At 43.8% G+C, this 27,500-nt stretch overlaps 1 protein-coding gene across 3 annotated transcripts in view; it reads right to left on the bottom strand.

Moving 5' to 3' along the window:
• LOC110511052 (cell adhesion molecule 3) overlaps nucleotides 1–27,500 on the bottom strand; it is a 111,013-nt gene that overhangs the window by 43,320 nt on the left and 40,193 nt on the right. For all 3 annotated transcript variants that reach the window (XM_036986491.2, XM_036986490.2, XM_036986488.2), the window contains exon 3: nucleotides 13,730–13,879. In XM_036986491.2, the coding sequence (XP_036842386.1) occupies nucleotides 13,730–13,879 (150 nt within the window). The remainder of the gene's footprint in view (nucleotides 1–13,729; nucleotides 13,880–27,500) is intronic.

Below are 27,500 nucleotides of genomic sequence, written 5' to 3'. Positions count from 1 at the left end.
CGTGTGTGTGTGTGTGTGTGTGTGTGTGTGTGTGTGTGTGTGTGTGTGTGTGTGTGTGTGTGTGTCTGTGTGTGTGTGTGTGTGTGTCTGTGTGTGTGTGTCTGTGTGTCTGTGTGTGTGTCTGTGTGTGTGTGTCTGTGTGTGTGTGTGTGTGTGTCTGTGTGTTTCTGTGTGTGTGTGTGTGTGTCTGTGTGTGTGTCTGTTTCAAAAATATATATATATTAGTTGCATGTACAGGATACACATGGTTTACACCATCCAATGAAATGCTTAACTGCAGGTTCCTTCTCGTCAATGCAACAACAATAACAACTAATAAAATAAAAGAATATGAACATAAAGTAAATAGCTCAGTAGTATAGATTAGGTAGAAATACAGGAAGGAACAATATATATTTATTTAAATACTTTTTATTTATTGGTTTAAGACCACAACATCTCCTGGTGTTGTGTTGGCATCATGGCCTCCCCTATCTACACCTGTTAGTTACATCTCCTGGTGTTGTGTTGACATCCTGGCATCTACACCTGTTAGTTACATCTCCTGGTGTTGTGTTGACATCCCTTATCTACCTACACCTGTTAGTTACATCTCCTGGTGTTGTGTTGGCATCCTGGCATCTACACCTGTTAGTTACCTCTCCTGGTGTTGTGTCGGCATCCTGGCATCTACACCTGTTAGTTACATCTCCTGGTGTTGTGTTGGCATCCTGGCATCTACACCTGTTAGTTACATCTCCTGGTGTTGTGTTGGCATCCTGGCATCTACACCTGTTAGTTACATCTCCTGGTGTTGTGTTGGCATCCTGGCATCTACACCTGTTAGTTACATCTCCTGGTGTTGTGTCGGCATCCTGGCATCTACACCTGTTAGTTACATCTCCTGGTGTTGTGTTGGCATCCTGGCATCTACACCTGTTAGTTACATCTCCTGGTGTTGTGTTGACATCCGGGCATCCCCTATTGACATTATGTTTTCACCATATTTCACCATACACACACACACACACACACACACACACACACACACACACACACACACACACACACACACACACGTGCACGCATCAAATGGCACACACACACACACACACACACACACACACACACGTGCACGCATCAAACGGCACACACACACACACACACACACACATTTCCACCCGTCTGTTTAAAACATGTCCATTTATCTCTTCTTCTTTTTTGTATGTCAAATAGAGTAATTTGGTTTGTTATTCTATGAGATCATCTCCATACTAAAGATTTCATTCATTGTTTCTGTCCAATTTGTGGATTCTGAAGAGGTACTTATTAGAGTCAAGGACCAGTGCATGAGGGGTTCTCTGGATTTAGAGAGAGATCAGAGTCAAGGACCAGTGCATGAGGGGTTCTCTGGATTTAGAGAGAGATCAGAGACAAGGACCAGTGCATGAGGGGGTTCTCTGGATTTAGAGAGAGATCAGAGTCAAGGACCAGTGCATGAGGGGTTCTCTGGATTTAGAGAGAGATCAGAGACAAGGACCAGTGCATGAGGGGGTTCTCTGGATTTAGAGAGAGATCAGAGACAAGGACCAGTGCATGAGGGGGTTCTCTGGATTTAGAGAGAGATCAGAGTCAAGGACCAGTGCATGAGGGGTTCTCTGGATTTAGAGAGAGATCAGAGACAAGGACCAGTGCATGAGGGGGTTCTCTGGATTTAGAGAGAGATCAGAGTCAAGGACCAGTGCATGAGGGGTTCTCTGGATTTAGAGAGAGATCAGAGACAAGGACCAGTGCATGAGGGGGTTCTCTGGATTTAGAGAGAGATCAGAGACAAGGACCAGTGCATGAGGGGGTTCTCTGGATTTAGAGAGAGCGAACAGTGTAACGTATCATTCAATACTTTGATCTAGAAATGACTGAGGACTGGGCAGGAATACAATATGTGAGTATGGTTAGCACACTTACACCAGCAACTATGGGTGATGTCACGGTTATATTTTCATTGTATTATAGGAGTTACTTTTCCAAGAGTCCCTCCAGAGTAGAGAGCTGGTTGTTCTGGTCGTGTTTCTAGGTGCAGTTCATTCGGAAAGTGTTCAGACCTCTTGACTTCTCCACATTTTGTTACGTTACAGCCTTGTTCTAAAATGGATTAAATTGTTTGTTTTTTTAGCTCATCAATCTACACACAATATTTGTGCAAATGTATTACTAATAAAAATATGGAAATAATGCATTTACATAGGCATTAAAATCAAATCAAATCCATGTGTGTTTGTCACGTGTGCCGAATACAACAAGTGTAGATGAACTTACAGTGAAATACTTATTTACCGGCTCTAACCAATAGTGCAAAAAAAGGTATTATGTGAACAATAGGTAGATCAAGTAATAAAACAACAATAAAAAGACAGGCTATATACAATAGCGAGGGTATAAAAGTAGCAAGGCTACATACAGACACCGGTTAGTCAGGCTGATTGAGGTAGTATGTACATGAATGTATAGTTAAAGTGACTATGCATATATGATAAACAGAGAGTAGTGTGGTAGTAGAGAGAACAGTCTATGACTGGGGTGGCTGGGGTCTTTGACAATATTTAGGGCCTTCCTCTGACATTCCTGGTGTAGAGGTCCTGGATGGCAGGAAGCTTAGCCCCAGTGATGTACTGGGCCGTACGCACTACCCTCTGTAGTGCCTTGTGGTCAGAGGCCGAGCAATTGCCGTACCAGGCAGTGATCTTGATGTTGCAGCTGTAGAACATTTTAAGGATCTCAGGACCCATGCCAAATCTTTTTAGTTTCCTGAGGGGGAATAGGCTTTGTCGTGCCCTCTTCACGACTGCCTATGTGTGTTTGGGCCATTCTAGTTTGTTGTTGATGTGGACACCAAGGAACTTGAAGCTCTCAACCTGCTCCACTACAGCCCCGTTGATGAGAATGGGGTCGTGCTCGGTCCTCCTTTTCCTGTAGTCCACAATCAGTCTTGGTTACGTTGAGGGATAGGTTGAAATTCTGGCACCCCTGGGGAGCTCCAGTGTTGAGGATCAGCGTGGCAGATGTGTTGCTACCAACCCTCACCACCTGGGGGCGGCCCATCAGGAAGTCCAGGATCCAGTTGCAGAGAGAGGTGTTTAGTCCCAGGATCCTTGGCTTAGTGAGGACCCTTAGCTTAGTGTGTTCTTGGGCACAGGGACTATGGTGGTCTGCTTGAAACATGTTGGTATTACAGACTCAATCAGGGACCTGTTGAAAATGTCAGTGAAGACACCTGCCAGTTGGTCAGCACATCCCCGGAGCACACGTCCTGGTAATCCGTCTGGCCCCGCAGCCTTGTGTATGTTGATCTGTTACGGCTACGGAGAGCGTGATCACACAGTCGTCCGGAACAGCTGATGCTCTCATGCATGCCTCAGTGTTGCTTGCCTCGAAGCGAGCATAGAAGTGATTTAGCTCATCTGGTAGTCTCGTGTCACTGGGCTGCTCGCAGCTGTGCTTCACTTTGTAGTCTGTAATAGTTTGCAAGCGCTGCCACATAAGACGAGCGTTGGAGCCGGTGTAGTATGATTCAACCTTAGCCCTGTATTGATGCTTTGCCTCTTTGATGGTTCGTCTGAGGGCATAGCAGGATTTCTTGGAAGCTTCCGGATTAGAGTCCCACACCTTGAAAGCGGCAGCTCTACCCTTTAGCTCAGTGCGAATGTTGCTTGTAATCCATGGCTTCTGGTTGGGGTATGTACGTGCAGTCACTGTGGGGACGACATCCTCAATGCACTTATTGATAAAGCCAGTGACTGATGTGGTGTACACCTCAATGCCATCGGAATAATCCCGGAACATATTCCAGTCTGAGATAGCAAAACAGTCCTGTAGTTTAGCATCTGCTTCATCTGACCACTTTTTTATAGACCGAGTCACTAGTGCTTCCTGCTTTAATTTATGCTTGTACGCAGGAATCAGGAGGATAGAGTTGTGGTCGGATTTACCAAATGGAGGGTGAGGGAGAGCTTTGTACACATCTCTGTGTGTGGAGTACAGGTGATCGAGAATTTTTTTCCCTCTGGTTGCACATTTAACATGTTGATGGAAATTTGGTAGAACTGATATAAGTTTCCCTTCATTAAAGTCTCCGGCCACTAGGAGCGCCGCCTCTGGGTGAGTGGTTTCCTGTTTGCTTATTTCCTTATACAGCTGACTGAGTGAGGTCTTAGTGACAGCATCTGTCTGTGGTGGTAAATAAACAGCCACGAAAAATATAGCTAAAAACTCTCTAGGCAAGTAGTGAGGCCTGCAATTTATCACAATATACTCTACTTTCGTGCACCAGCTGTTGTTTATAAATATGTACAGACCCCCCCCCCCCCTGTTCTATCTTGCCGGTGCAGCGTGTATCCCGATAGCTGAATATCCATATTGTCATTCAGCCACGATTCTGTGAAACATAGGATATTACAGTTTTTGATGTCCCGTTGGTAGGATATTCGTGATCATACCTTTTCTAGTGATTGCACGTTGGCGAGTAGTATTGACGGTAACGGCAGCTTTCCTACTCGCCTTCTCTGGGTCCTTACGGGGCATCCGGCTCTTTGTCCTCTGTACCTGCGTTGCTTCCTCTTGCAAATAACGGGGATGTCGGCCCTGCTGGGTATTTGGAGAATGTCTTGTGCGTCTTGCTTGTTGAAGAAAATAAAAAAATCTTTGTCTAATCCGAGGTGAGTGATCGCTGTCCTGATATCCAGAGGCTCTTTTACTTAGGTAGCTCTTGCCCACATGGCTTTTGTGGGTAGTTAATTTCTGTATTATTAGTTTCCTTACATAACTGTTCGTTTTCCTCTTTGTTAATTTTTGTTTTAGTGTTCTGATTTTTAATAAAATATCATGAACACGTCTCACGCTGCTGCGCCTTGGTCCAGTCATTCACAGGAAGAGGATCGTTACACTGTCCTGATATCCAGAAGCTCTTTTTTTGCCTTAAGATACGGTTGCAGAAACATTATGTACAAAATAAGTTACAAATAAGACCCTTTACTCAGTACTTTGTTGAAGAACCGGAGATTACAGCATCGACTATTTTTGGGTATGACTCTACAAGCAGATCCTCTCAAGTTCTGTCAGGTTGGATGGGGAGCGTTTCTGCACAGCTATTTTCAGGTCTCTCCAGAGATGTTAAATTGGGTTCAAGTCTGGGCTCTGGCTGGGCCACTCAAGGACATTTGCTCTGTTCATCTTTGCCTCGATCCTGACTAGTCTCCTAGTCCCTGCCGCTTGAAAAACATCCACACAGCATGATGCTGCGACCCCTATGCTTCCCCGTAGGGATGGTGCCAGGTTTCCTCCAGATGTGACACTTGGCATTCAGACCAAAGAGTTCAATCTTGGTTTTATCAGACCAGAGAATCTTGTTTCTCATGGTCTGAGTCTTTAGGTGCTTTTTGGCAAACACCAAGCAGGCTGTCATGTGCCTTTTACTGAGGAGTGGCTTCTGTCTGGACACTCTAACATAAAGGCCTGATTGGTGGAGTGGTGCAGAGATGGTTGTCCTTCTGGAAGTTTCTCCCATCTCCACAGAGGAACTCTAGAGCTCTATCAGAGTGATGTATCTCACTAAGTGTTTTCTTAGGTCCCCCTGCTTTAGTACCTCTTACTTGTAAATAATTGTAAAACTGAGAGTTTTGGAGTTTGTACTTTTTTGATAGATTCTTAAATGTATCTATCCCCTTGTCTGTGAATCTCTGATGATACCTGCTCAGTCCTTTTTCAGACCATCATCACCAATCATACTTGGCTTAAAGTCGTCGTCCATTACAATTAGATCAGGTTTGTTAGGAAACGTTGTGTTTTGGTGATCTTTGTCCAGACCGTTGGTGTAATTTATACAGGTATTTTCTATTTTCCTAATGTGTGTATTGATTGTCTTCATGAAAATAGTTTTACTTTTTGTTTTTTCCAGATTTCCATCTGTCATTTAGCTGTTCATTCTGGATTCATCCTTACATTAATTTATTTTAATTGGGCGGCTATGTAATAATCAATAAGGTTTGGTAATGCTAGTCCCCCTGCTTGATTATGTTGTTGATTGTTGTAAAATTTGACACTGGCTTTATTTGGGGAGGAAGACGTTATTGGTAGATTCCAGAAAAGGAATACAAATCTTGGGAGGACATTCATTTGAATAGTTTTAATTATTCCTGTTATTGTTAAAGGTACTAATTTCAATCTTTGTTGGTCCAGTAAAAGCTATTTTTTTGTTCCAAAGTTATAAAGTTAGTTCCTTTTTTATGTCTCTGTTTTAGTTTGGTCAGGGCGTGAGTTGGGGTGGGCATTCTATGTTTTGTAGTCTAGGTTTTGTATTTCTATGTGTTTGGCCTGGTATGTTTCCCAATCAGAGGCAGCTGTCAATCGTTGTCTCTGATTGAGAACCATAGTTAGGCAGCCTGGTTTCGCCCCTTGAGTTGTGGGTAGTTGTTTTCTGTTTTGTGTGTATCACCTGACAGAACTGTTTCGTTCTCGTTTTTCCTCGTTGTTATTTTGTTTAGTGTTCAGTTTTGATTAAATTTACAACATGAACACTTACCACACTGCACCTTGGTCCTCTCCTTCTTCCACCTACGACGATCGTTACAGAGATGTAGTTTTGTTAGATCTTGGGGGATTATTTTGATCCCGTTTAAATTCAAACTTAGTTTTGATGTCTTGGGGTATTGATTGACCTACCGTCATAGCTTCTGATTTCCCTGTATTTAGTCTGTACCCAGACATGACCCTGGATTGTTTTACTTCATCCATAATAGTGGGAACTAACTGAGGTATGTTTATTAAGTAGATAATCACATCGTCTGCGTACATTGCTAATTTGTGTTCTTCCTGATTGATCTGTAGACCTTGAATTTTCTGATTATTTCTTATATTTTCAGCTGACGGTTCCATATGTAAAATTGAGATTGAAGGTGACATAAGATCCCCCTGTCTTGTCCCCCTTCAGAGGTCAAAAGAGCGTGATAGTGTTCCATTTCCCCTTACTCTGACATTTGGTGTTTTATACATAATTTACAGCCAGTTCAAGATAGTTTCACAAAAGTAAAAAAAAATTACATTTCGAAGATGAAAGGCCATAAAACCCTTTCACTTCTCTGCATCGGCAGTTTTTGTTTTTTATTGAGAGTTGTGTTCCATTACATTAAACGTTTGCCTGACATTATCGCTCAAGAGTCTGTTTGGTCAGAGTTTATGATATCAGGGATTATATTACTCAGTCTATTTCCAATAATTGATGTAAGCTATTTTTGGCCGCCATTCAGCAACGATATTGGTCGATACAATGCACATTCTGCTGGATCTTTAACTTCTTTATGAATAAAATTAACAATAGAGGAGCTCTAGATTGGTGTGTAATCTCTGTTGTTGGCTTTACAGAAGAAAGGTCTTGTTTGAATTCCTTATAGAATTCATTGGTGTATCTATCGCTACTGAACATTTGTAATTTTCTGAATGGTAACCATCAGTTTTTCTTCAGTTATTGGTTTAATTAACTTTGCATTTTGTTCATCTGTCACTTCAGGCATAAAAAAAATGCTATGTATTTTTTATTTACTCTATGTTAGATTCCTGTACCTCTGGAATATTTGGTAATATTTGGCAAATTCATTAGCTATTTCGGTTCTTTTAGTAAGGATTTCTGAGTTATTGTTACGTCCGTTGTTAGAAGGAGCCCAAGGTGCAGCGTGGTAGGAGTACATTTGACTTAATTTTCAAATGACACCAAAAAACAACAAAATACAAATGAACATAAAGTTCTGCAGGCTCCACAGCAACTATACAAAAACAAGATCCCACAAACTAGGGTGCCTAAGTATGATTCCCAATCAGAGATCCGGCCAACAAAGAAATAGAAAACTAGAATGCCCACCCAAATCACACCCTGGCCTAACCAAATAGAGAAATAAAAAGGCTATCCAAGGTGCGGACTCCGGCCGCAAAACCTGACTCTATGAGGGACTCCGGACCGCCGACCGTCGCCGAAGGAACCAGACCGCCGACCGTCGCCGGAGGCTTCGTGCCATGGACCATCACTGGAGGCTTTGGGCCATGGATCATCACTGGAGGGTTCGTGCCATGGATCATCACTGGAGACTTCAGGCCATGGATCATCACTGCAGGCTTCGTGCCATGGATCATCACTGGAGACTTCATGCCATGGATCATCACTGCAGGCTTCGTGCCATGGATCATCACTGGAGGCTTCGTGCCATGGATCATCACTGCAGGCTTCGTGCCATGGATCATCACTGCAGGCTTCAGGCCATGGATCACCACTGGAGGCTTCGGGCCTTGGATCATAACTGGAGGCTTCATGCCATGGATCATCACTGGAGGCTTCGTGCCATGGATCATCACTGGAGGCTTCAGGCCATGGATCATCACTGGAGGCTTCGTGCCGTGGATCATCACTGCAGGCTTCGTACCATTGATTATCACTGGAGGCTTCAGGCCCTGGATCATCACTGGAGGCCGGGTGCGTAGAGCTGGCACAGGACGCACCGGGCTGGAGAGACACACTGGAGACCTGGTGCGTGGAGCTGGCACAGGATATCCTGGGCCAAAGAGACGCACCGGAGACCAGGAGCGCTGAGCCGGCACAATCCGTCCTGGCTGAATGCCCACTCTAGCACGGCAAATGCGGGGAGCTGGCACAGAGCGCACCGGGCTGTGGATGCGTACCGATGACACAGTCCGTGAATCTTCAAAGCATGGTGCCTGAAGGGTCACACGCTCCTTAAAGCAAGTGCGGCAGGTTGGCTCTGGTCTGCATCCTGGCTCCGCCAACCACCCCGTGTGCCCCCCCAAAAAAACATTTTGAGGCTGCCTCTCATGCTTGTGTTGAGGTCGCGAACCCCGGTGTCGTTGTTGTTCCTCCCTCGCTGCCTCCATCTGCTCCCATGGAAGGCAATCCATACCAGCCTGGATCTCCTCCCACATCCAGGATCCTTAACCATCTAATATATCCTCCCATGTCCAGGATGTCCTCCACTCACTTTTCTCCCGGGCCCAGGATCCCTGCTCCTCCTGGCCACGCTGCTTGGTCTTTTGGTGGTGGGATCTTCTGTTACGTCCGTTGTTAGAAGGAGACCAAGGTACAGCGTGGTAGACGTACATTTTACTTTATTTTCAAATGACACCAAAAAACAACAAAATACAAACAAACATAAAGTTCTGCAGGCTCCACAGCAACTATACAAAAACAAGATCCCACAAACTAGGCTGACTAAGTATGATTCCCAATCAGAGACAACGATAGATAGCTACCTCTGATTGGGAACCACACTCGGCCAACGAAGAAATAGAAAACTAGAATGCCCACCCAAATCACACCCTGACCTAACCAAATAGAGAAATAAAAAGCCTCTCTAAGGTCAGGACAGTTATCTTTAATTCCTGGTATGTTGGCCTTTTTACTTTGTTTTCTCAGTCTGCAAGTAATTTCTGGGCCTTTGGGCCATTATTGTAATATTTAGTAAATATGAATGTTTTTCCTATATTGTCCGACTTAATTTGATCTAGGCATTTTTATATCAGTAGGTTTCCATTACTTACATGTTTACTTTGAAGCCTGATCAAGGTATTTTGTAGTCCTAATGTTTCTTTCTCTTTTATTTTTTTAGAAGCATATGATATTATCTCACCTTGAAGCACTGCCTTGGCCCATTCCCATACCATTATAGGGGCGATCTCTCCAAAATCATTCATTTCCACATCTTCTTTTAGTGTTGCCTTTTTTCTATTCTTAAATGTAATGTTATGTAGATGTTCATTATTTAATCTCCAAACTGTGGAGCTTTTCTCTAATCCCATATTTATTTTCATATTCAGCATGATCCAATATTTCCATTGCTCTAATGTGGCAGTTTGTAACGCTCGTCCTCTTGTTCTGACGAGGAGTAAGAGATATCTGACCAATTTGCAGCGTGATAAGTGTCCATTTTAATATGTAAACAAAGTGAAAGAACAAACGAAAATCAAAACAGCCCCATATGGTGCAAACACAGGCACAGGAAACAATCACCCACAACTCAAAAGTGAAACCAGGCTACCTAAGTATGGTTCTCAATCAGAGGCAGCTGTCAATCGTTGTCCCTGATTGAGAACCATACTTAGGTAGCCTGGTTTCACCCACGACCAAAGGACCAAGCAGCGTGGTAACGGGCAGCAGCAGCGATCTCAGGACTCCTGGACATGGGAGGAGATTCTGGACGGCAAGGGACCCTTGGCACAGGCTGGAGAGTATCGCCACCCCAAGGCAGAGCTGGAGGCAGCGAAAGCTGAGAGGCAGTGGTATGAGGAGGCAGCATGGCGGCGCGGTTGGAAGCCCGAGGGGCAGCCTCAAAAATGTATTGAGGCGGCGCACACGGGGAGTGTGGCTAAGTCAGGTAGGAGACCTGAGCCAACTCCCCGTGCTTACCGTGGAGAGAGAGGGACCGGGCAGGCACTGTGTTATGCCGTGAGACACACGGTGTCCCCGGTGCGCAGGCATAACCCGGTGCGGTACATTGCAGCGCTTTGTATCGGCCGGGATAGAGTGGGCATCGAGCCAGGTGCCATGAAGCCGGCTCAGCGCATCTGGTCTCCAGTGCATCTCCTCTGGCCGGGGTACATGGCACAAGCCCTATGCATGGTGTCCCCGGTTCGCCAGCACAGCCCAATGCGGGCTATTCCACCTTGCCGCACTGGCCTGGCTATGGAGAGCATTCAGCCAGGTAGTGTTGGGAAGGTTCGGTGCTCGAGACCTCCAGTGCGTCTTCATGGTCCGGTCTATCCGGTGCCACCTCCACGCACCAGCCCTCCGGTGGCAGCCCCCCGCACCAGGCTGTCTCTCCGTCTCCTCCCTACAGGTGCTCCTGTCTGTCCAGTGCTGCCAGAGTCTTCCTCCTGCTCAGCGCTGTCAGAGTCTCCCGTCTGTCCTGAGCTGTCAGAGTCTCCCGTCTGTCCTGAGCTGCCAGAGTCTCCCGTCTGTCCTGAGCTGCCAGAGTCTCCCGTCTGTCCTGAGCTGCCAGAGTCTCCCGTCTGTCCTGAGCTGCCAGAGTCTCCCGTCTGTCCTGAGCTGCCAGAGTCGCCCGTCTGTCCTGAGCTGCCAGAGTCGCCCGTCTGTCCTGAGCTGCCAGAGTCTCCCGTCTGTCCTGACCTGCCAGAGTCGCCCGTCTGTCCTGACCTGCCAGAGTCGCCCGTCTGTCCTGACCTGCCAGAGTCGCCCGTCTGTCCTGACCTGCCAGAGTCGCCCGTCTGTCCTGACCTGCCAGAGTCGCCCGTCTGTCCTGACCTGCCAGAGTCGCCCGTCTGTCCTGAGCTGCCAGAGTCGCCCGTCTGTCCTGAGCTGCCAGAGCCGCCCGTCCATTTGGGACCCATTGCTAGGGTCCCCAGTCCGAGGTCGGCGGCGAGGGTTGCCGCTCTAAAGAGGCCACGGAGGCGGTTAAAGAGGCGGAGAAAGACTATAGTGGAGTGGGGTCCACGTCCCGCGCCAGAGCCGCCACCGCGGACAGACACCCACCCAGACCCTCCCCTATAGGTTCATGTTTTGCGGCCAGAGTCCGCACCTTTGGGGGGGGGGGGGCACTGTCACGTCCTGACCTTAGTTCTTTTGTTATGTCTTTGTTTTAGTATGGTCAGGGCGTGAGTTGGGTGTGTTGTCTATGTTTCTTTTTCTATGTTTTGGGATTTCTGTGTTTGGCCTGGTATGGTTCTCAATCAGAGGCAGCTGTCAATCGTTTTCCCTGATTGAGAACCTTACTTAGGTAGCCTGGTTTCACTTTTGAGTTGTGGGTGATTATTTTCCGTGTCAGTGTTTGTTTCCATGCGGGACTGTTTCGTTTGTTTCGGTTTTTCACGTTGTTATTTTGTAGTTTAGTGTTCATGTAAATAAAGTATCGTTATGGACACTTACCACGCTGCACATTGGTCTGATCTCTCTTACTCCTCGCCAGAAGAAGAGGACGAGCGTTACACAGTTGATGACTGTTGCTACATCTGTTTTAAACATGAAGAAATAGTCTAATCTTGAGTATTTCTTATGTGCTCTAGAGTAGTATGTTAAGTCATTTTCTTTGGGGTGTAAAGTTCTCCAAATATCTATCAGACACACCTCTACGTCTGCCCTTCTTAGTATCACTGCAGCCTTCTCTGTCTTGTGATTTATGCTGCGTTGACAATCTAACATAAAATTCAGGATAAGGTTGAGGTCTCCTCTCATTCCTGTCGGCCCTTTTGCCTCCGTGATAAGTAGGTTTAGCATTTTGGATATCAATTCGGGTCCTTGTTCAGGTGGGTTATATACAGTGGTCTTTTGATAATTAGGTATATTTTTGCAATACATTTACTTTTGATACTTAGGTATATTTAAAACCAAATACTTTTAGGTTCTGGTACTTCCTGGATAAAGCTCCACAGTGATCTTCTACTGGTACTTCCTGTATATAGCTCCACATTGATCTGGTACTGGTACTTCCTGTATATAGCTCCACAGTCATCTGAAACTTCCTGTATATAGCTCCACAGTGATCTGGTATTGGTACTTCCTTTATATAGCTCCACAGTCATCTGGTATTTCCTGTATATAGCTCCACATTGATCTGATGCTGGTACTCCCTGTATATAGCTCCACATTGATCTGATACGGGTACTTCCTTTATATAGCTCCACATTGATTTGGTACTGGTACTTTGTGTATATAGCTCCACGGTGATCTGGTACTTCCTTTATATAGTTCCACATTGATCTGGTACTTCCTGTATACAGCTCCACATTGATCTGGTACTGGTACTTTGTGTATATATCTCCACAGTGATCTGCTACTTCCTGTATATAGCTCCTCAGTGATCTGGAACTTCCTGTATATAGCTTCTTGTGTATTCTTGTGTATTTTATTCCCCTTCTATTACTATTTATTTATTTACTTTACGTTGGGAAAGGCTTGTAAGCAAGCATTTCACGGTAAAGTCCATTGTCCCATTGTATTTTATTTAATTTATTTATTTGTGTGTGTGTGTGTGTGTGTGTGTGTGATGGTGCTAGTCTGTTGTCTGAGAGTCAGTGTGATGGTGCTAGTCTGTTGTCTGAGAGTCAGTGTGATGGTGCTAGTCTGTTGTCTCAGAGTCAGTGTGATGGGGCTAGACTGTTGTCTGAGAGTCAGTGTGATGGTGCTAGTCTGTTGTCTCAGAGTCAGTGTGATGGTGCTAGTCTGTTGTCTGAGAGTCAGTGTGATGGTGCTAGTCTGTTGTCTGAGAGTCAGTGTGATGGGGCTAGTCTGTTGTCTGAGAGTCAGTGTGATGGGGCTAGTCTGTTGTCTGAGAGTCAGTGTGATGGGGCTAGTCTGTTGTCTGAGAGTCAGTGTGACGGGGATATACTGTTGTCTCAGAGTCAGTGTGATGGGTCAGGATCTGGTTCAGCACTGTGACTGGTTGAGACCAGATCCTCTCAGAGGGTAGTAGACAGCCACACCAGTTAGTTTGCTTTATTATCTATTCTAATGGTTATTTACGGAGACCGCAGTCATTTCTCTGACCAATTACCATCATCCAAAATTCCATGACCGTCACAGCCCTACTCTTAAACTGTCTCTCTGTCTCTCTCTCTCTCTTTTCCCCTTTCCTGTCTCTCATGATCTATCACACTCCTCTCCCTCCCTCTTTCTCTCAAACACACACATCTCTCCCTCCCTCCCTCCCTCCCTCCCTCCCTCCCTCCCTCCCTCCCTCCCTCTCACCTCTCTTCTCTCCAAAGTACAAGGTCTGCTGGGCTGTGTTGGACCACTGCAGGGAGGAGTTGTCACTCGCTGCCACCCGGCAGGTCAGGGTTACCATGCCGCCCACAGACGCTGTCTCGTCCTGGGTCACCGGCTGCAAGGGGTCATCGTCTAGGCAACACAGAGAAGAGAGGGAAACAAAGAGGTCAGATAGAGGTGGTCATTTCAGTTACTGTCAGAGTCCTGGACAGGTAGGTTGTATCCCAAATGGCTCTGGACAGGTAGGGTTTATTGTTGGCTCTGGTTTAAGGTAGTGCACTAAATAGGGAATAAGGTGACATTTTGGAGACACAACCATAGAGAGGGAAAACAGGTAGGATGATAAATGGCACAGCAGTAGCCATGGGGCGTTCCATGTAAGACTGATGAGTCTATAACCAGCCGGACAAGCCAGACACACATCATGCGAGGTACATTCACTGGCTGCCTCCCAAATGGAACCCCTTGTCCCTATATAGTGCCCTGCATTGACCAGGGCCCATAAGGGGCATTATGTAGAGAATAGGGTGCCATTTGGGACCTAGTCACTGAAGGAGAGGCGTGATGAGAAGTATGGGAGTAACATTCACTTGGGACGGGGACGGGTGGCATGAACCCCCCACACACACACTTTGTGAAATTGCACACACACACACACACACACACACACACACACACCCCTCCCCAGTTTTATAATTGTACTGAGATACAAAGCTTGGCAGCGGTGTGCTTTAGGACCATGCGGACGCCTCAGATGCGGTCGGGTAGGCTGTTTTCTGGTTTCAGGTGGGTGGATTTATGACCTCACAGGGACAGACAGTGTGAAGGCAAAGTTTCTGAAAGGCTGGCTAATAGGACCAGCACGGGAGAGATGAACAGAGGCGGCTGCTGTCTGTGTCGCACTTTTTCTCTGAGTTGTAAAAGCTTAGCAGAGCAGAAACTGGCTACTCTTAAGTTGACTGATCTAGCTGGCAAGGTAACAGCTGTTTGACAGATTTTATTTTATTTTATTCCTAGTGCTAAGCTAGTAGTGTAACTGACATGTTATGTTAGCTAACGTTTCATCCCATCTCCACTGAAGTGAATGAACTACCAGCAGCTAGCTAGCTAGTAGCTACCACAGCCAGTTCAGCTCCAGCTAGTCTCTAGCTAGCTATCTGTCAGGTCGCAGTATCTAACAGCTGTTGTGTGTATGGAAATGTTTTGTAGCCTTTGTTTTGTCCCGTTTCAACAGAAGTAAATTTGATGACATACCATTGTACCATGAGCTAGAGCTAGCCAAAAGTTGGCTAACGTTAGCAATTATTTTTGCCTCAATCACACTACACCTGAATCAAACAATGAAACCAGAGGCCAAACCATTAAATATGTTTTTCAGCGCAATGTGAGTTTTTTTATTAGTCAGTATAGCAATGTAACGTTATTAATTAATCAGTTTTCCTTCATTTCAAAGATTGGAACTGTTTTAAGGCAGTCTGACAAATCTCTAAATTTGATTTCCAAACCGTATCAAGGGTTGATAGAGGCTTTTCCCAATGACATAAAATATGTCAAACAAAAATGTTAGGAAGACCTGGGAGATGCTATTGATGAAGATACAGATACAGTTGGAAGTTTACATAGACTTAGGTTGGAGTCATTATTAAAACTTGTTTTTCAACCACTCCACAAATTTCTTGTTAACAAACTTTAGATTTTGCAAGTAATTTAGGACATCTACTTTGTGCATGACACAAGTGATTTTTCCAACAATTGTTTACAGATAGATTATTTCACTTATAATTCACTGTATCACAATTCCAGTGAGTCAGAAGTTTACATACACTAAGTTGACTGTGCCTTTAAACAGCTTGGAAAATTCCAGAAAATTATGTCATGGCTTTAGAAGCTTCTGATTGACATAATTTGAGTCAATTGGAGGTGTATCTGTGTATGTATTTCAAGGCCTACCTTCAAACTCAGTACCTCTTTGCTTGACATCATTGGAAAATCAAAAGAAATCAGAGACCTAAAAAGACCTAAAAAAAAAAAACTGTAGACCTCCACAAGTCTGGTTCATCCTTGGGAGCAATTTCCAAAGGTACCACGTTCATCTGTACAAACAATAGTACAAAAGTATAAACACCATGGGACCACGCAGCGTCATACCCTCAGGAAGGAGACGCGTTCTGTCTCCTAGAGATGAATGTACTTTGGTGCGAAAAGTGCAAATCAATCCCAGAATAACAGCAAAGGACCTTGATGCTGGAGGACACAGGTATAAAAGTATCTATATTCACAGTAAAACGAGTCTATATCAACATAACTTGAAAGGCCACTCAGCAAGGAAGAAGCCACTGCTCCAAAACCTCCATAAAAAAGCCAGACTACGGTTTGCAACTGCACATGGGGACAAAGATCGTACTTTTTGGAGAACTGTCTTCTGGTCTGATGAAACAAAAATAGAACTGTTTGGCCATAATGACCATCGTTATGTTCGGAGGAAAAGGGGGAGGCTTGCAAGCCGAAGAACACCATCCCAACCTTGAAGCACGGGGGTGGCAGCATCATGTTGTGGGGGTGCTTTGCGGGCAGGAGGGACTGGTGCACTTCAAAAAATAGATGTCATCATGAGGGAGGAAAATTATGTGGATATATTGTAGCAACATCTCAAGACATCAGTCAGGAAGACGGTAGCGTCCCACCTGGCCAACATCCGTTGAAATTGCAGAGCGCGAAATTCAAATTACAGAATTCAAATTATTTAACTTTCATAAAATCACAAGTGTGACACATCAAAATAAAGATGAACTTCTTTTTAATCCAGCCGCTGTGTCAGATTTCAAAAAGGCTTTACGGCGAAAGCACACCATGCGATTATCTGAGGACAGCGCCGCATACAAAAGCATGAAAAACATATTTCAACCAGGCAGGTGCGCCACAAAAGTCAGAAATAGCGATATAATAAATGCCTTACCTTTAATGATCTTCTTCTGTTGGCACTCCAAAAGGTCCCAGATATATCACAAATGGTCCTTTTGTTCGATAATGTCCTTTTTTATATCCATAAAAACTCAGTTTAGCTGGCGCGCTTCAGTCAACAATCCCAAAATTAATCCCAAACGTTACTAATAAACTTTTCCAAACAAGTCAAACAACGTTTATAATCAAACCTTAGGTGCCCTAATATGTAAATAAACCATAAAATGTATGACGGGGAATCATTATTCTCTTTACCGAAGAAAAATACCAAAGAACGCTCTCTCTTCCACAGGCTTGGAAACACCACAGCCAAATTGGAAGCCACCTACAAAAACTACAATTTCTGGCTGATTTTTCCAAAAACCAACTTGAAACTCTTTCTAAATACTGTTGACATCTAGTGGAAGCCCTAGGAACTGCAATCTGGGAGGATTTCGCCTTATAATAAAAGTGACAGCCATTGAAAACAGTGGTAGGCTGAACATTTTTTTGTGGGGATGGTTTGTCCTCGGGGTTTCGCCTGCCATATCAGTTCTGTTATACTCACAAACAGTTTTAGAAACTTTAGAGTGTTTTCTATCCAAATCTACCAATTATATGCATATCCTAGCTTTTGGGCCTGAGTTACAGGCAGTTTACTTAGGGCACGCTTTTCATCCGGACGTGAAAATACTGCCCTCTACTCAAGAGAGGTTAAGGACAACAAAGTCATGGTACTGGACTGGCTATCACAAAGCCCTGACCTCAATCCTATAGGAAATGTGTGGGAAGAACTGAAAAAGTATTTGCGAGCAAGGAGGCCTACAAACTTGACTCAGTTACACCAGCTCTGTCAGGAGGAATGGGCCAAAATTCACCCAACTTATTCTGAAAAAGTTGTGGAAGGCTACCTTAAACGTTTGACCCAAGTTAAACCATTTAAAGGCAACGCTACCAAATACAAATTGAGTGTATGTAAACTGACCCACTGGGAATGTGATGAAAGAAATAAAAGCTGAAATAAATCATTCATTCTACTATTATTCTGACATTTAATATTCTTAAAATAAAGTGGGGATCCTAACTGACCTAAGACAGGGAATTTTTACTAGGATTAAATGTCAGGAATTGTGAAAAAACAAATTTAAATGTTTTTGGCTAAGGTGTATGTAAACTTCCGACTTCAACTGTATGTTAGAATGCCCAATCCTGTTCATATAATCTCACATAAATTACTGCCGTTTAAGACCATCCATAGAACATACTATATGCCAGTGAAACTGAATATCATGCACTCGGAAATTGTATTATTCTGCTGGAGGTGTAAAACACAAAAGGGGACATATTTGCATTTGTTATGGTCTTGTGAAGGCTGGCTGAATCCTGGCAAAGAGTATCTTCTTTTATCTCAGCATGTCTACAGATTCTGCCTTCTACCAGTTTTTGTTTGCTTGAAAATGTTGATACCGGAGACTGTTATCAGAAGAAAGTGTGCAACTTAGTATTTATAGAGGCTAAGAAATGAATTACCATTAATATGAAGGTTCATTATCCTCCTACAATGGATGGCAGAAATGTCAGGTTATGCATCACTGGATTTGATTTATTACCAGATTAAAAGGGTACACTGGGCAACTTTCATAAGGTCTGGATGTCTTATATGGAATGCTGTACGACAAAAGGAGTCTGTATTTAAAACATTTCCACATCAGAGGAGATATCTATTTAGGCAATCCCTAGCTGCTGGGCTGCTCAGTCCGGTCCCCGGGGGTCTGCCGCACTGTTGGTTGTCACTCTGGCCTTGACCTAACATACCTGAAACCAATAATGAATGTTTCACTAAGATCCTGAAGAAAAGTGGGGTGTTTCGGGTTGGGGCGCTGCAGGGCCATGGGCCTCTAGGAGCAGGACAGGGCGACCCAGCTATATTGTGTGCAAGTAAAAATAGCTCTACTGTACTATTAGGCCTATGATATGAACTACAGTGGCAAGAAAAAGTATGTGAACCCTTTGGAATTACCTGGACTTCTGGATAAAATTTGATCATCTAGGTCACAACAATAGACAAACAAAGTCTGCTTAAACTAATAACACACAAACAATAATACGTTGTTATGTCTTTATTGAACACACCGTGTAAACATTTACAGTGCAGGGTGGAAAAAGTATGTGAACCCTTGGGTTTAATAACTGGTTGACCCTCTTTTGGCAGCAATAACCTCAACCAAATGTTTTCTGTAGTATCGGATCACACCTGCATTCAGGAGGAATTTTGGACCATTCCTCTTTACAAAACTGTTTCAGTTCAGCAATATTCTTGGGATGTCCGGTGTGAACCGCTTTCTTGAGGTCATGCCACAGCATCTCCATCGGGTTGAGGTCAGGACTGAGCTACTCCAGAAGGTGTATTGTCTTCTGTTGAAGCCATACTGTTGTTGATTTACTTCTGGTTTTGGGTCGTTGTCCTGTTGCATCACCCAACTTCTGTTGAGCTTCAATTAGCAGACAGATAGACTTACACTCTCCTGCAAAATGTGTTGATAAACTTGGGAATTAATTTCTGTCTATGATAGCAAGCTCTCCGGGCCCTGAGGCAGAAAAGCAGCTCCAAACCATGATGCTCCCTCCACCATACTTTACAGTTGGGATGAGGTTTTGATGTTGGTGTGCTGTGTCTTTTTTCTCCACACATAGTGTTGTATGTTCCTTCCAAACAACTCAACTTTAGTTTAATCTGTCCACAGAATATTTTGCCAGTAGCGCTGTGGAACATCCAGATGCTCTTTTGCGAACTTCAGACGTGCAGCAATGTTTTTTTCGGACAGCAGTGGCTTCTTCTGTGGTGTCCTCCCATGAACACCATTCTTGTTTAGTGTTTTACGTATCATAGACTCGTCAACAGAGATGTTAGCATGTTCCAGAGATTTCTGTAAGTCTTTAGCTGACACTCTAGGATTCTTCTTAGCCTCATTGAGCATTCTGCGCTGTGCTCTTGCAGTAGTCATTTTTGCAGGACGGCCACTCCTAGGGAGAGTAGCAACAGTGCTGAACTTTCTACATTTATAGACAATTTGTCTTACCGTGGACTGATGAACATCAAGGCTTTTAGAGATACTTTTGTAACCCTTTCCAGCTTTATGCAAGTCAACAATTCTTAATCTTGGGTCTTCTGAGATCTCTTTTGTTCGAGGCAGGGTTCACATCAGGCAATGCTTCTTGTGAATAGCAAACTCAAATTTTGTGAGTGTTTTATACAGGGCAGGGCAGCTCTAACCAACATCTCCAGTCTCGTCTCGTTGATTGGACTCCAGGTTAGCTGACTCCTGACTCCAATTAGCTTTTGGAGAAGTCATTAGCCTAGGGGTTCACATATATTTTCCAACCTACACTGTGAATGTTTAAATTATGTATTCGATATAGACAAGAAAAATACAATAATTTGTGTGTTATTAATTTAAGCAGACTGTGTTTGTCTGTTGTTGTGACTTAGATGACGGTCAGATCCAATTTGATGACCAATTTATGCAGAAATCCAAATAATTCCAAAGGGTTCACATACTTTTTCTTGCCACTGTATAGAGAGAATGTACTGTTTCTGTGTGTTAATGTTTAGGTGTATGTGTGTTTTTATTAAGCTTTTGTTTTCCAAGCTTTTCCCTTTAGACATAAAAAAAAAGATGGGAAGGAAGATTGTTGGGGAGTTGGGGAGAGAGTTGAGTTATTGACTAGACTGGTGAGGGTCAGGGAGAGAGATGAGTTATTGACTAGACTGGTGAGGGTCAGGGAGAGAGTTGAGTTATTGACTAGACTGGTGAGGGTCAGGGAGAGAGATGAGTTATTGACTAGACTGGTGGGGGTCGGGGAGAGAGTTGAGTTATTGACTAGACTGGTGGGGGTCGGGGAGAGAGTTGAGTTGTTGACTAGACTGGTGAGGGTCGGGGAGAGATTTGAGTTATTGACTAGACTGGTGGGGGTCGGGGAGAGAGTTGAGTTATTGACTAGACTGGTGGGGGTCGGGGAGAGAGTTGAGTTATTGACTAGACTGGTGGGGGTCAGGGAGAGAGATGAGTTATTGACTAGACTGGTGGGGGTCGGGGAGAGAGTTGAGTTATTGACTAGACTGGTGGGGGTCGGGGAGAGAGTTCAATTATTGACTAGACTGGTGGGGGTTGGGGAGAGAGTTCAGTTATTGACTAGACTGGTGGGGGTCGGGGAGAGAGTTCAGTTGAGTTATTGACTAGACTGGTGGGGATCGGGGAGAGAGTTCAGTTACTGACTAGACTGGTGGGGGTCGGGGAGAGAGTTCAGTTATTGACTAGACTGGTGGGGGTCGGGGAGAGAGTTCAGTTGAGTTATTGACTAGACTGGTGGGGATCGGGGAGAGAGTTCAGTTACTGACTAGACTGGTGGGGGTCGGGGAGAGAGTTCAGTTATTGACTAGACTGGTGGGGGTCGGGGAGAGAGTTCAGTAATTGACTAGACTGGTGGGGGTTGGGGAGAGAGTTCAGTTACTGACTAGACTGGTGGGGGTCGGGGAGAGAGTTCAGTTATTGACTAACTGAGACTGGTGGGGGTCAGGGAGAGAGTTCAGTTATTGACTAATTGAGACTGGTGGGGGTCAGGGAGAGAGTTCCGTTATTGACTAACTGAGACTGGTTGGGTGTCAGGGAGAGAGTTCAGTTATTGACTAATTGAGACTGGTGGGGGTCAGGGAGAGAGTTCCGTTATTGACTAACTAAGACTGGTCGGGTGTCAGGGAGAGAGTTCAGTTATTGACTAACTGAGACTGGTGGGGGTCAGGGAGAGAGTTCAGTTGAGTTATTGACTAAACTAGTAGGGGTCGGGCGTGCATGCGGCTCAGGCTGGCTGGGCGGTCTGGCTGAAATTTAAAATGGAGGATTTCTGAATAAAGACAAAGACAAAAGTTAAGTCTTTGTACTTTATCTGTAAGAGTTGCTCATTGTTAGGCTATTGGTTAAAGGTGAGACACCATATTGATTATTGAATTATCATTGATCTAGTTCAGTCTTATCAATCACTTAAACATATTTAATAATGATCTCATACCTTGCTTGATAATTGTGGGCATTTTTGCTTACTTTTTGTTGTTCTACATATCAGTGGAGTACTTAAGTAAAAATAGTTGAAAGTACTACTTCAGCAGTGGTGGAAAAAGTACCCAATTGTCATACTTGAGTAAACGTAAAGGCAACCTCATAGAAAATGTATGTCACCCAGTAAAATTTTACTAGAGGAAAAGTCAAAAGATTTGGCTTAAAATATACTGAAGTATCAAAAGTAAAAAGTATAATTATTTTCAAATTCCTTCTATATAAGCAAACCAGATGGCACCATTTTATTTTTCATGTACAGATAACTAGGGACTCCAACATTCAGACATACAGTATCAGTCAAATGTTTTGACACACCTACTCATTCAAGGGTTTATCTTTATTTTTTACTATTTTCTACATTGTAGAATAATAGTGAAGACATCAAAAATATGAAGTAACACATATGGAATCATGTAGTAACCAAAAAAGTGTTAAACAACTCAAAATAGATTTTAGATTCTTCATAGTAGCCTCCCTTTGCCTTGATGACAGCGTTGTACACTCTTGGAATTCTCTCAACCAGCTTCATGAAGAATGCTTTTCCAACAGTCTTGAAGGAGTCCCCACATATGCTGAGCACTTGTTGGCTGCTTTTCCTTCACTCTGTGGTCCAAATCATCCCAAACCATCTCAATTGGGTTGACGTCGGGTGATTGTGGAGGTCATCTGATGCAGCACTCCATTCCACTTCTTGGTCAAGTAGCCATTACACAGCCTGGAGGTGTGTTTTTGGTCATTGTCCTGTTGAAAAACAAATGATAGTCCCACTAAGCACAAACCAGATGGGATGACGTATCGCTGCAGAATACTATGGTAACCATGCTGGTTAAGTGTGCCTTGAATTCTAAATAAATCACAGACAGAGTCACCAGCAAAGCACCCCCAGACCATCACACCTCCTCCTCCATGCTTCACGGTGGGAACCACACATGTGGAGATCATCCATTAACTTACTCTGCGTTTCACATAGACACGGCAGTTGGAACCAAAAATCGCACATTTGGACTCATCAGACTTAAGGACATATTTCCACCAGTCTAATATCCATTATTCATATTGCTTGGCCCAAGCAAGTCTCTTCTTCCTATTGATGTCCTTTAGTAGTGTTTGTTTTGTTGTTGCAGCAATTCGACCTTGAAGACCTGATTACCAAATTCACCTCTGAACAGTTGATTGATGTTGAGACATGTCTGTTACTCTGTGAGGTGCAATCTGAGGTGCAGTTAATTGCCGATTTCTGAGGCTGGTAACTCTAATGAACGTATCCTCTGCAGCAGAGGTAACTGTGATAGAGAAATAACTTTATTTTCCTGATTTGTTTGATATTACAAGTTAACGATTATATACTTAACAAATAGTAGGACATTTATGTTCTGTTTAATTCTGTGTGTCTGTAAAGAGAGGGTTCCCACTCTATCTTCCTGCAGTTAGTCTGGGCGTATGGTCAAGTGAATGGGTTTTTGCTAGAGATAGCTTGAGCTGACAATAACTTGGTGATAAAGCCCAAAGCAGGCATTCCATAGACAAGATGTCGAGATAGAGAAAGCCTGGAAGAGTTGAGAACAACGCCTCATTGTCTCATCTTCCTGGCATCTGGGAAACCAAGCCAGGTTGGGGGTAAAACCACATCCCGTGTAGATAACCAGGAGATGGACCAAGGTGGCTTATGGGAGGAGTGGAACCAGGCTGACTAAGCATTTTTTTAGGTCCTATATAAGATCTGTTTTTCATTATCAGTTAGGCTACTCGGCCCAACAGTTGGGTTGGCTGGTTTCATTACTGCAATAATTAATCGACATTGAATAAAGATGACTCTAATCTCACGTGATTAGAATATTCCACCACGTAACTCTGGGTTACTCTCAGTTAACTCTGATGAACTTTTCCTCTGCAGCAGAGGTAACTGGGTCTTCCTTTCCTGTGGCGGAACTCATGAGAACCAGTTTCATCATAGCGCTTGATGTTTTTTGCGACTGCACAAGATTTTTGAAATTTTCCAGATTGACTGATCTTCATGTCTTAAAGTAATAATGGACTGTAATTTCTCTTTGTTTATTTCAGCTGTTCTTGATATAATCTGGACTTGGTATTTTACCAAATAGGGCCGTCTTCTGTATATCACCCCTAACTTGTCACAACACAACTGATTGTTTCAAACGCATTAGGAAGGAAAGAAACTCTACAAATTAGCTTTTAACAAAGCACACCTGTTAATTAACTGAAATCCATTCCAGGTGACTGCCTCATGAAGCTGGTTGAGAGAATGCCAAGCGTGTGCAAAGCTGTCATCAATGGAAAGGGTGGCTACTTCGAAGAATCTCAAATCTAAAATATATTTTGATTTGTTTAACACTTTTTTGGGTTACTACATAATGTGTTATTTCATAGTTTTAATGTATTAACTATTATTCGACAATGTAGAAAATAGTCAAAATAAAGAAAACCCTGGAATGAGTAGGTGTGTCCAAACTTTTGACTGGTAGTGACTTTTGACTGGTAGTGATTCCTACTGCCCCTGATCTGGTACTCACTAAACACATGCTCTGTTTGTAAATGATGTGTTGGAGCCCCCGGCTATCATACATTTTAAAAACAAGAAAAAGATGCCATCCGGGTTTGCTTTATGTAAGAAGGAATTTGAAATTATTTATACTTTTACTTTTGATATTTACGTGTATTTTAGCAATTGCAGTTTCTTTCGATACTTAAGTATATTTAAAACCAAATACTTTTAGACTTTTACTTAATTAGTATTCACTTTCACTTTTACGTGAGTCATTTTCTATTAAGGTATCTTTACTTTTACTCAAGTACGACAATTGGGTACTTTTAACCCCACTGCTAAATAGAGACGGCTAGAAGGGCCATGGGTTATATTAGAGTGGGTACTTTTAACCCCACTGCTAAATAGAGACGGCTAGAAGGGCCATGGGTTATATTAGATTGGGTACTTTTAACCCTACTGCTAAATAGAGACGGCTAGAAGGGCCATGGGTTATATTAGATTGGGTAGAAATGCAGGAAATAAGCTTTACATGCACCAGAAAATGGGAGGACCCCCAGAGTTAATGATACTGTGTTTCAATGTCACACGCACAAGTACAGTGAAATGCCTTTCTTGCAAACTCAAAAATAAATATGAAGAACACAATAAGTAAGTAAGCATACTATATACAGGGTCAGTACCATATTGACGATGTGCAGGGATACTGGAGTGATGGAGGTAGATTTGTGTGTAAGGTGACTAGGCAACAGGATTTAAGATAAACAGAGTAGCAGCAGTTCGCATGTGAGTGGGTGTGTAGAGTCAGTATAAATGTATGTGCATGTTATGTGTGAGTGAGAAGATGATGGAAATAGTGTGTGTGTGTGTGTGTGTGTGTGTGTGTGTGTGTGTGTGTGTGTGTGTGTGTGTGTGTGTGTGTGTGTGTGTGTGTGTGTGTGTGTGCATAGAGACAAACATTTAAATGATAAAAGGTCAATGAGGATACAAGGTCAACTCAGATTGTCTGTGTAGCTATTTAGTTAGCTATTTATCTGTCTTATTGCTCGGGGATAGAAGCTGTTTAATAAGAGCCTGTTGGTGCCAGACTTGATGCTCTGGTACCACCTGCCACACGGAAGCAGAGAGAATAGTCTATGACTTGGGTGGTTGGACTCTTTAACGATTTTCTGGGCTTTCCTACCACACCGCCTGATATAGATGTCCTGGGTGGCAGAGAGCTCGGCCCCAGTGATGTACTGGGCTGTCCGCACCACCCTCTGTAGAGCCATGCGATACAATGCGGTGCTATTGCCATATCAGGCAGTGATGCAGCCAGTCAATATGCTCTCAACGGTACAGCTGTAGAACTTTTTGAGGATTTGAGGGCCCATGACAAATGTTTTCAACCTCCTGAGGGGGAAGAGGCACTGTCAAACCAAAAGTGCACTCCCTATAATGTCTCATGTTTGCTGGACACAAAATACCCCTTAATTACAGAGAAGAATGAACAAGACCAGAAACGTATATGTGGTTGAGTCCCAAATGGCATCCTCTTCCCTTTATAGTGAAAAAACCAGTGCACTATAAAGGGATTAGGATGCCATTTGGAATGTATCACAAATATAGAACCAGACATGCCTCAAAGAAAGCTGCTCACCTCTGTAAATATGGTATTTATAAATAGTCTAATTAGAACAGAAATTGTCAGCGGTAGACAGTTTTAAATCCACAGCGTAGCCGATATCACTTCCTCGCACCGACGGTGAAACAGATTTTTTTTTTTTACTTCTTGAAGAACATCTGTGTGTTCTAAGAGTTCCGTAGCGGAACTCCGGTCGGGACATGAAAGAGGAAATGCAAGCAAACAACATTACACGCTTTTAAGAATTCCTTTAGTATTGCTGTAATAACTCCTACTTCCCCCCCCTACCCTGTAAATAAGTCGCCTGCTTTACAATTGCTCTTTTTTTCCTCAGTGAGTAGACCACAGGGGGTTGAATTCTTTCTCCAAAAGTGTGCACTTTTTCACTTCCCTTCGTGACTGGTATATGGAAATTCCCTGTAGTCTAGCACATGCTTGCACTAATACAGTGTTTTTACATTTGTGGGGGTAGTGAGCAAGTGAGTGCACACTTCAGGAGAGATTATTGGGACTCAACCACAGCTTACTATCCCTGGTTTGCAGCATATATGATATGTTCCTGAACAGAAACCTAACCTGTCTCTCTCTAGGAGCTGTACTGACTACTGTGAGTGTTACAATGACATGAAAGTGGAGAGATTTCTCCTTGGTAGACAGGAGTTAAAAGCTCCTCTCCGCCCCACACAGCTGTGCGTTTAAGGAAGGCACAGATATTTAAAGAAACACAATTTACACTTCCTCAACGCAGCGTGAACGAAGTGACAACCAGGAGGGTGGAGAGAGAGGCAAGGGGAGGGAGAGAAAGAGAGAGTGAGGGAGAGAGAAGAGGTAAGGTGAGAGAGATAGAAGAGGTGAGGTGAGAGAGAGAGAGAGAGAGAGAGAGAGAAGAGGTGAGGTGAGAGGGCTTCAGGCTCAGAGATAAAATAGATCAAGTTAATAAACACTGTCCCAAGAACAGACAGTGAAAAATATCCCTTTCATTTCTCCATTTTCATTTTCGCCCCTTTCCTCCCCATCCATCTCTTTCTCCGTCTCTTTCTCACTTTTCCACCTTCCTCCATCTGTCTTTCTCTCCTCATATTTTCACTTCAGTCCTCTTTCAACAGTCTGCTCTTCCCTTCAGTCCTCTTTCAACAGTCTGCTCTTCCCTTCAGTCCTCTTTCAACAGTCTGCTCTTCCCTTCAGTCCTCTTTCAACAGTCTGCTCTTCCCTTCAGTCCTCTTTCAACAGTCTGCCCTTCCCTTCAGTCCTCTTTCAACAGTCTGCCCTTCCCTTCAGTCCTCTTTCAACAGTCTGCCCTTCCCTTCAGTCCTCTTTCAACAGTCTGCCCTTCCCTTCAGTCCTCTTTCAACAGTCTGCCCTTCTGTTCAGTCCTCTTTCAACAGTCTGCCCTTCCCTTCAGTCCTCTTTCAACAGTCTCCTCTTCCCTTCAGTCCTCTTTCAACAGTCTGCCCTTCTGTCACCCTTTCTTCCCATCTATTCAACCAGCCCCAGCCCACTCCTCAGTTTTAAAACCAACTGTCTCTCCTTCCATATCACAATCCCGTCATCTCTCTAGGAGTAATATCCACC

This window comes from Oncorhynchus mykiss, chromosome 8 (genome assembly GCF_057628025.1).
Source record: "Oncorhynchus mykiss isolate SJ-2025 chromosome 8, ASM5762802v1, whole genome shotgun sequence".
NCBI lineage: Eukaryota > Metazoa > Chordata > Actinopteri > Salmoniformes > Salmonidae > Oncorhynchus > Oncorhynchus mykiss.
The sequence above is the reverse complement of the archived record's forward strand: the minus strand, read 5'-3'. Positions and strand labels throughout refer to the sequence as shown.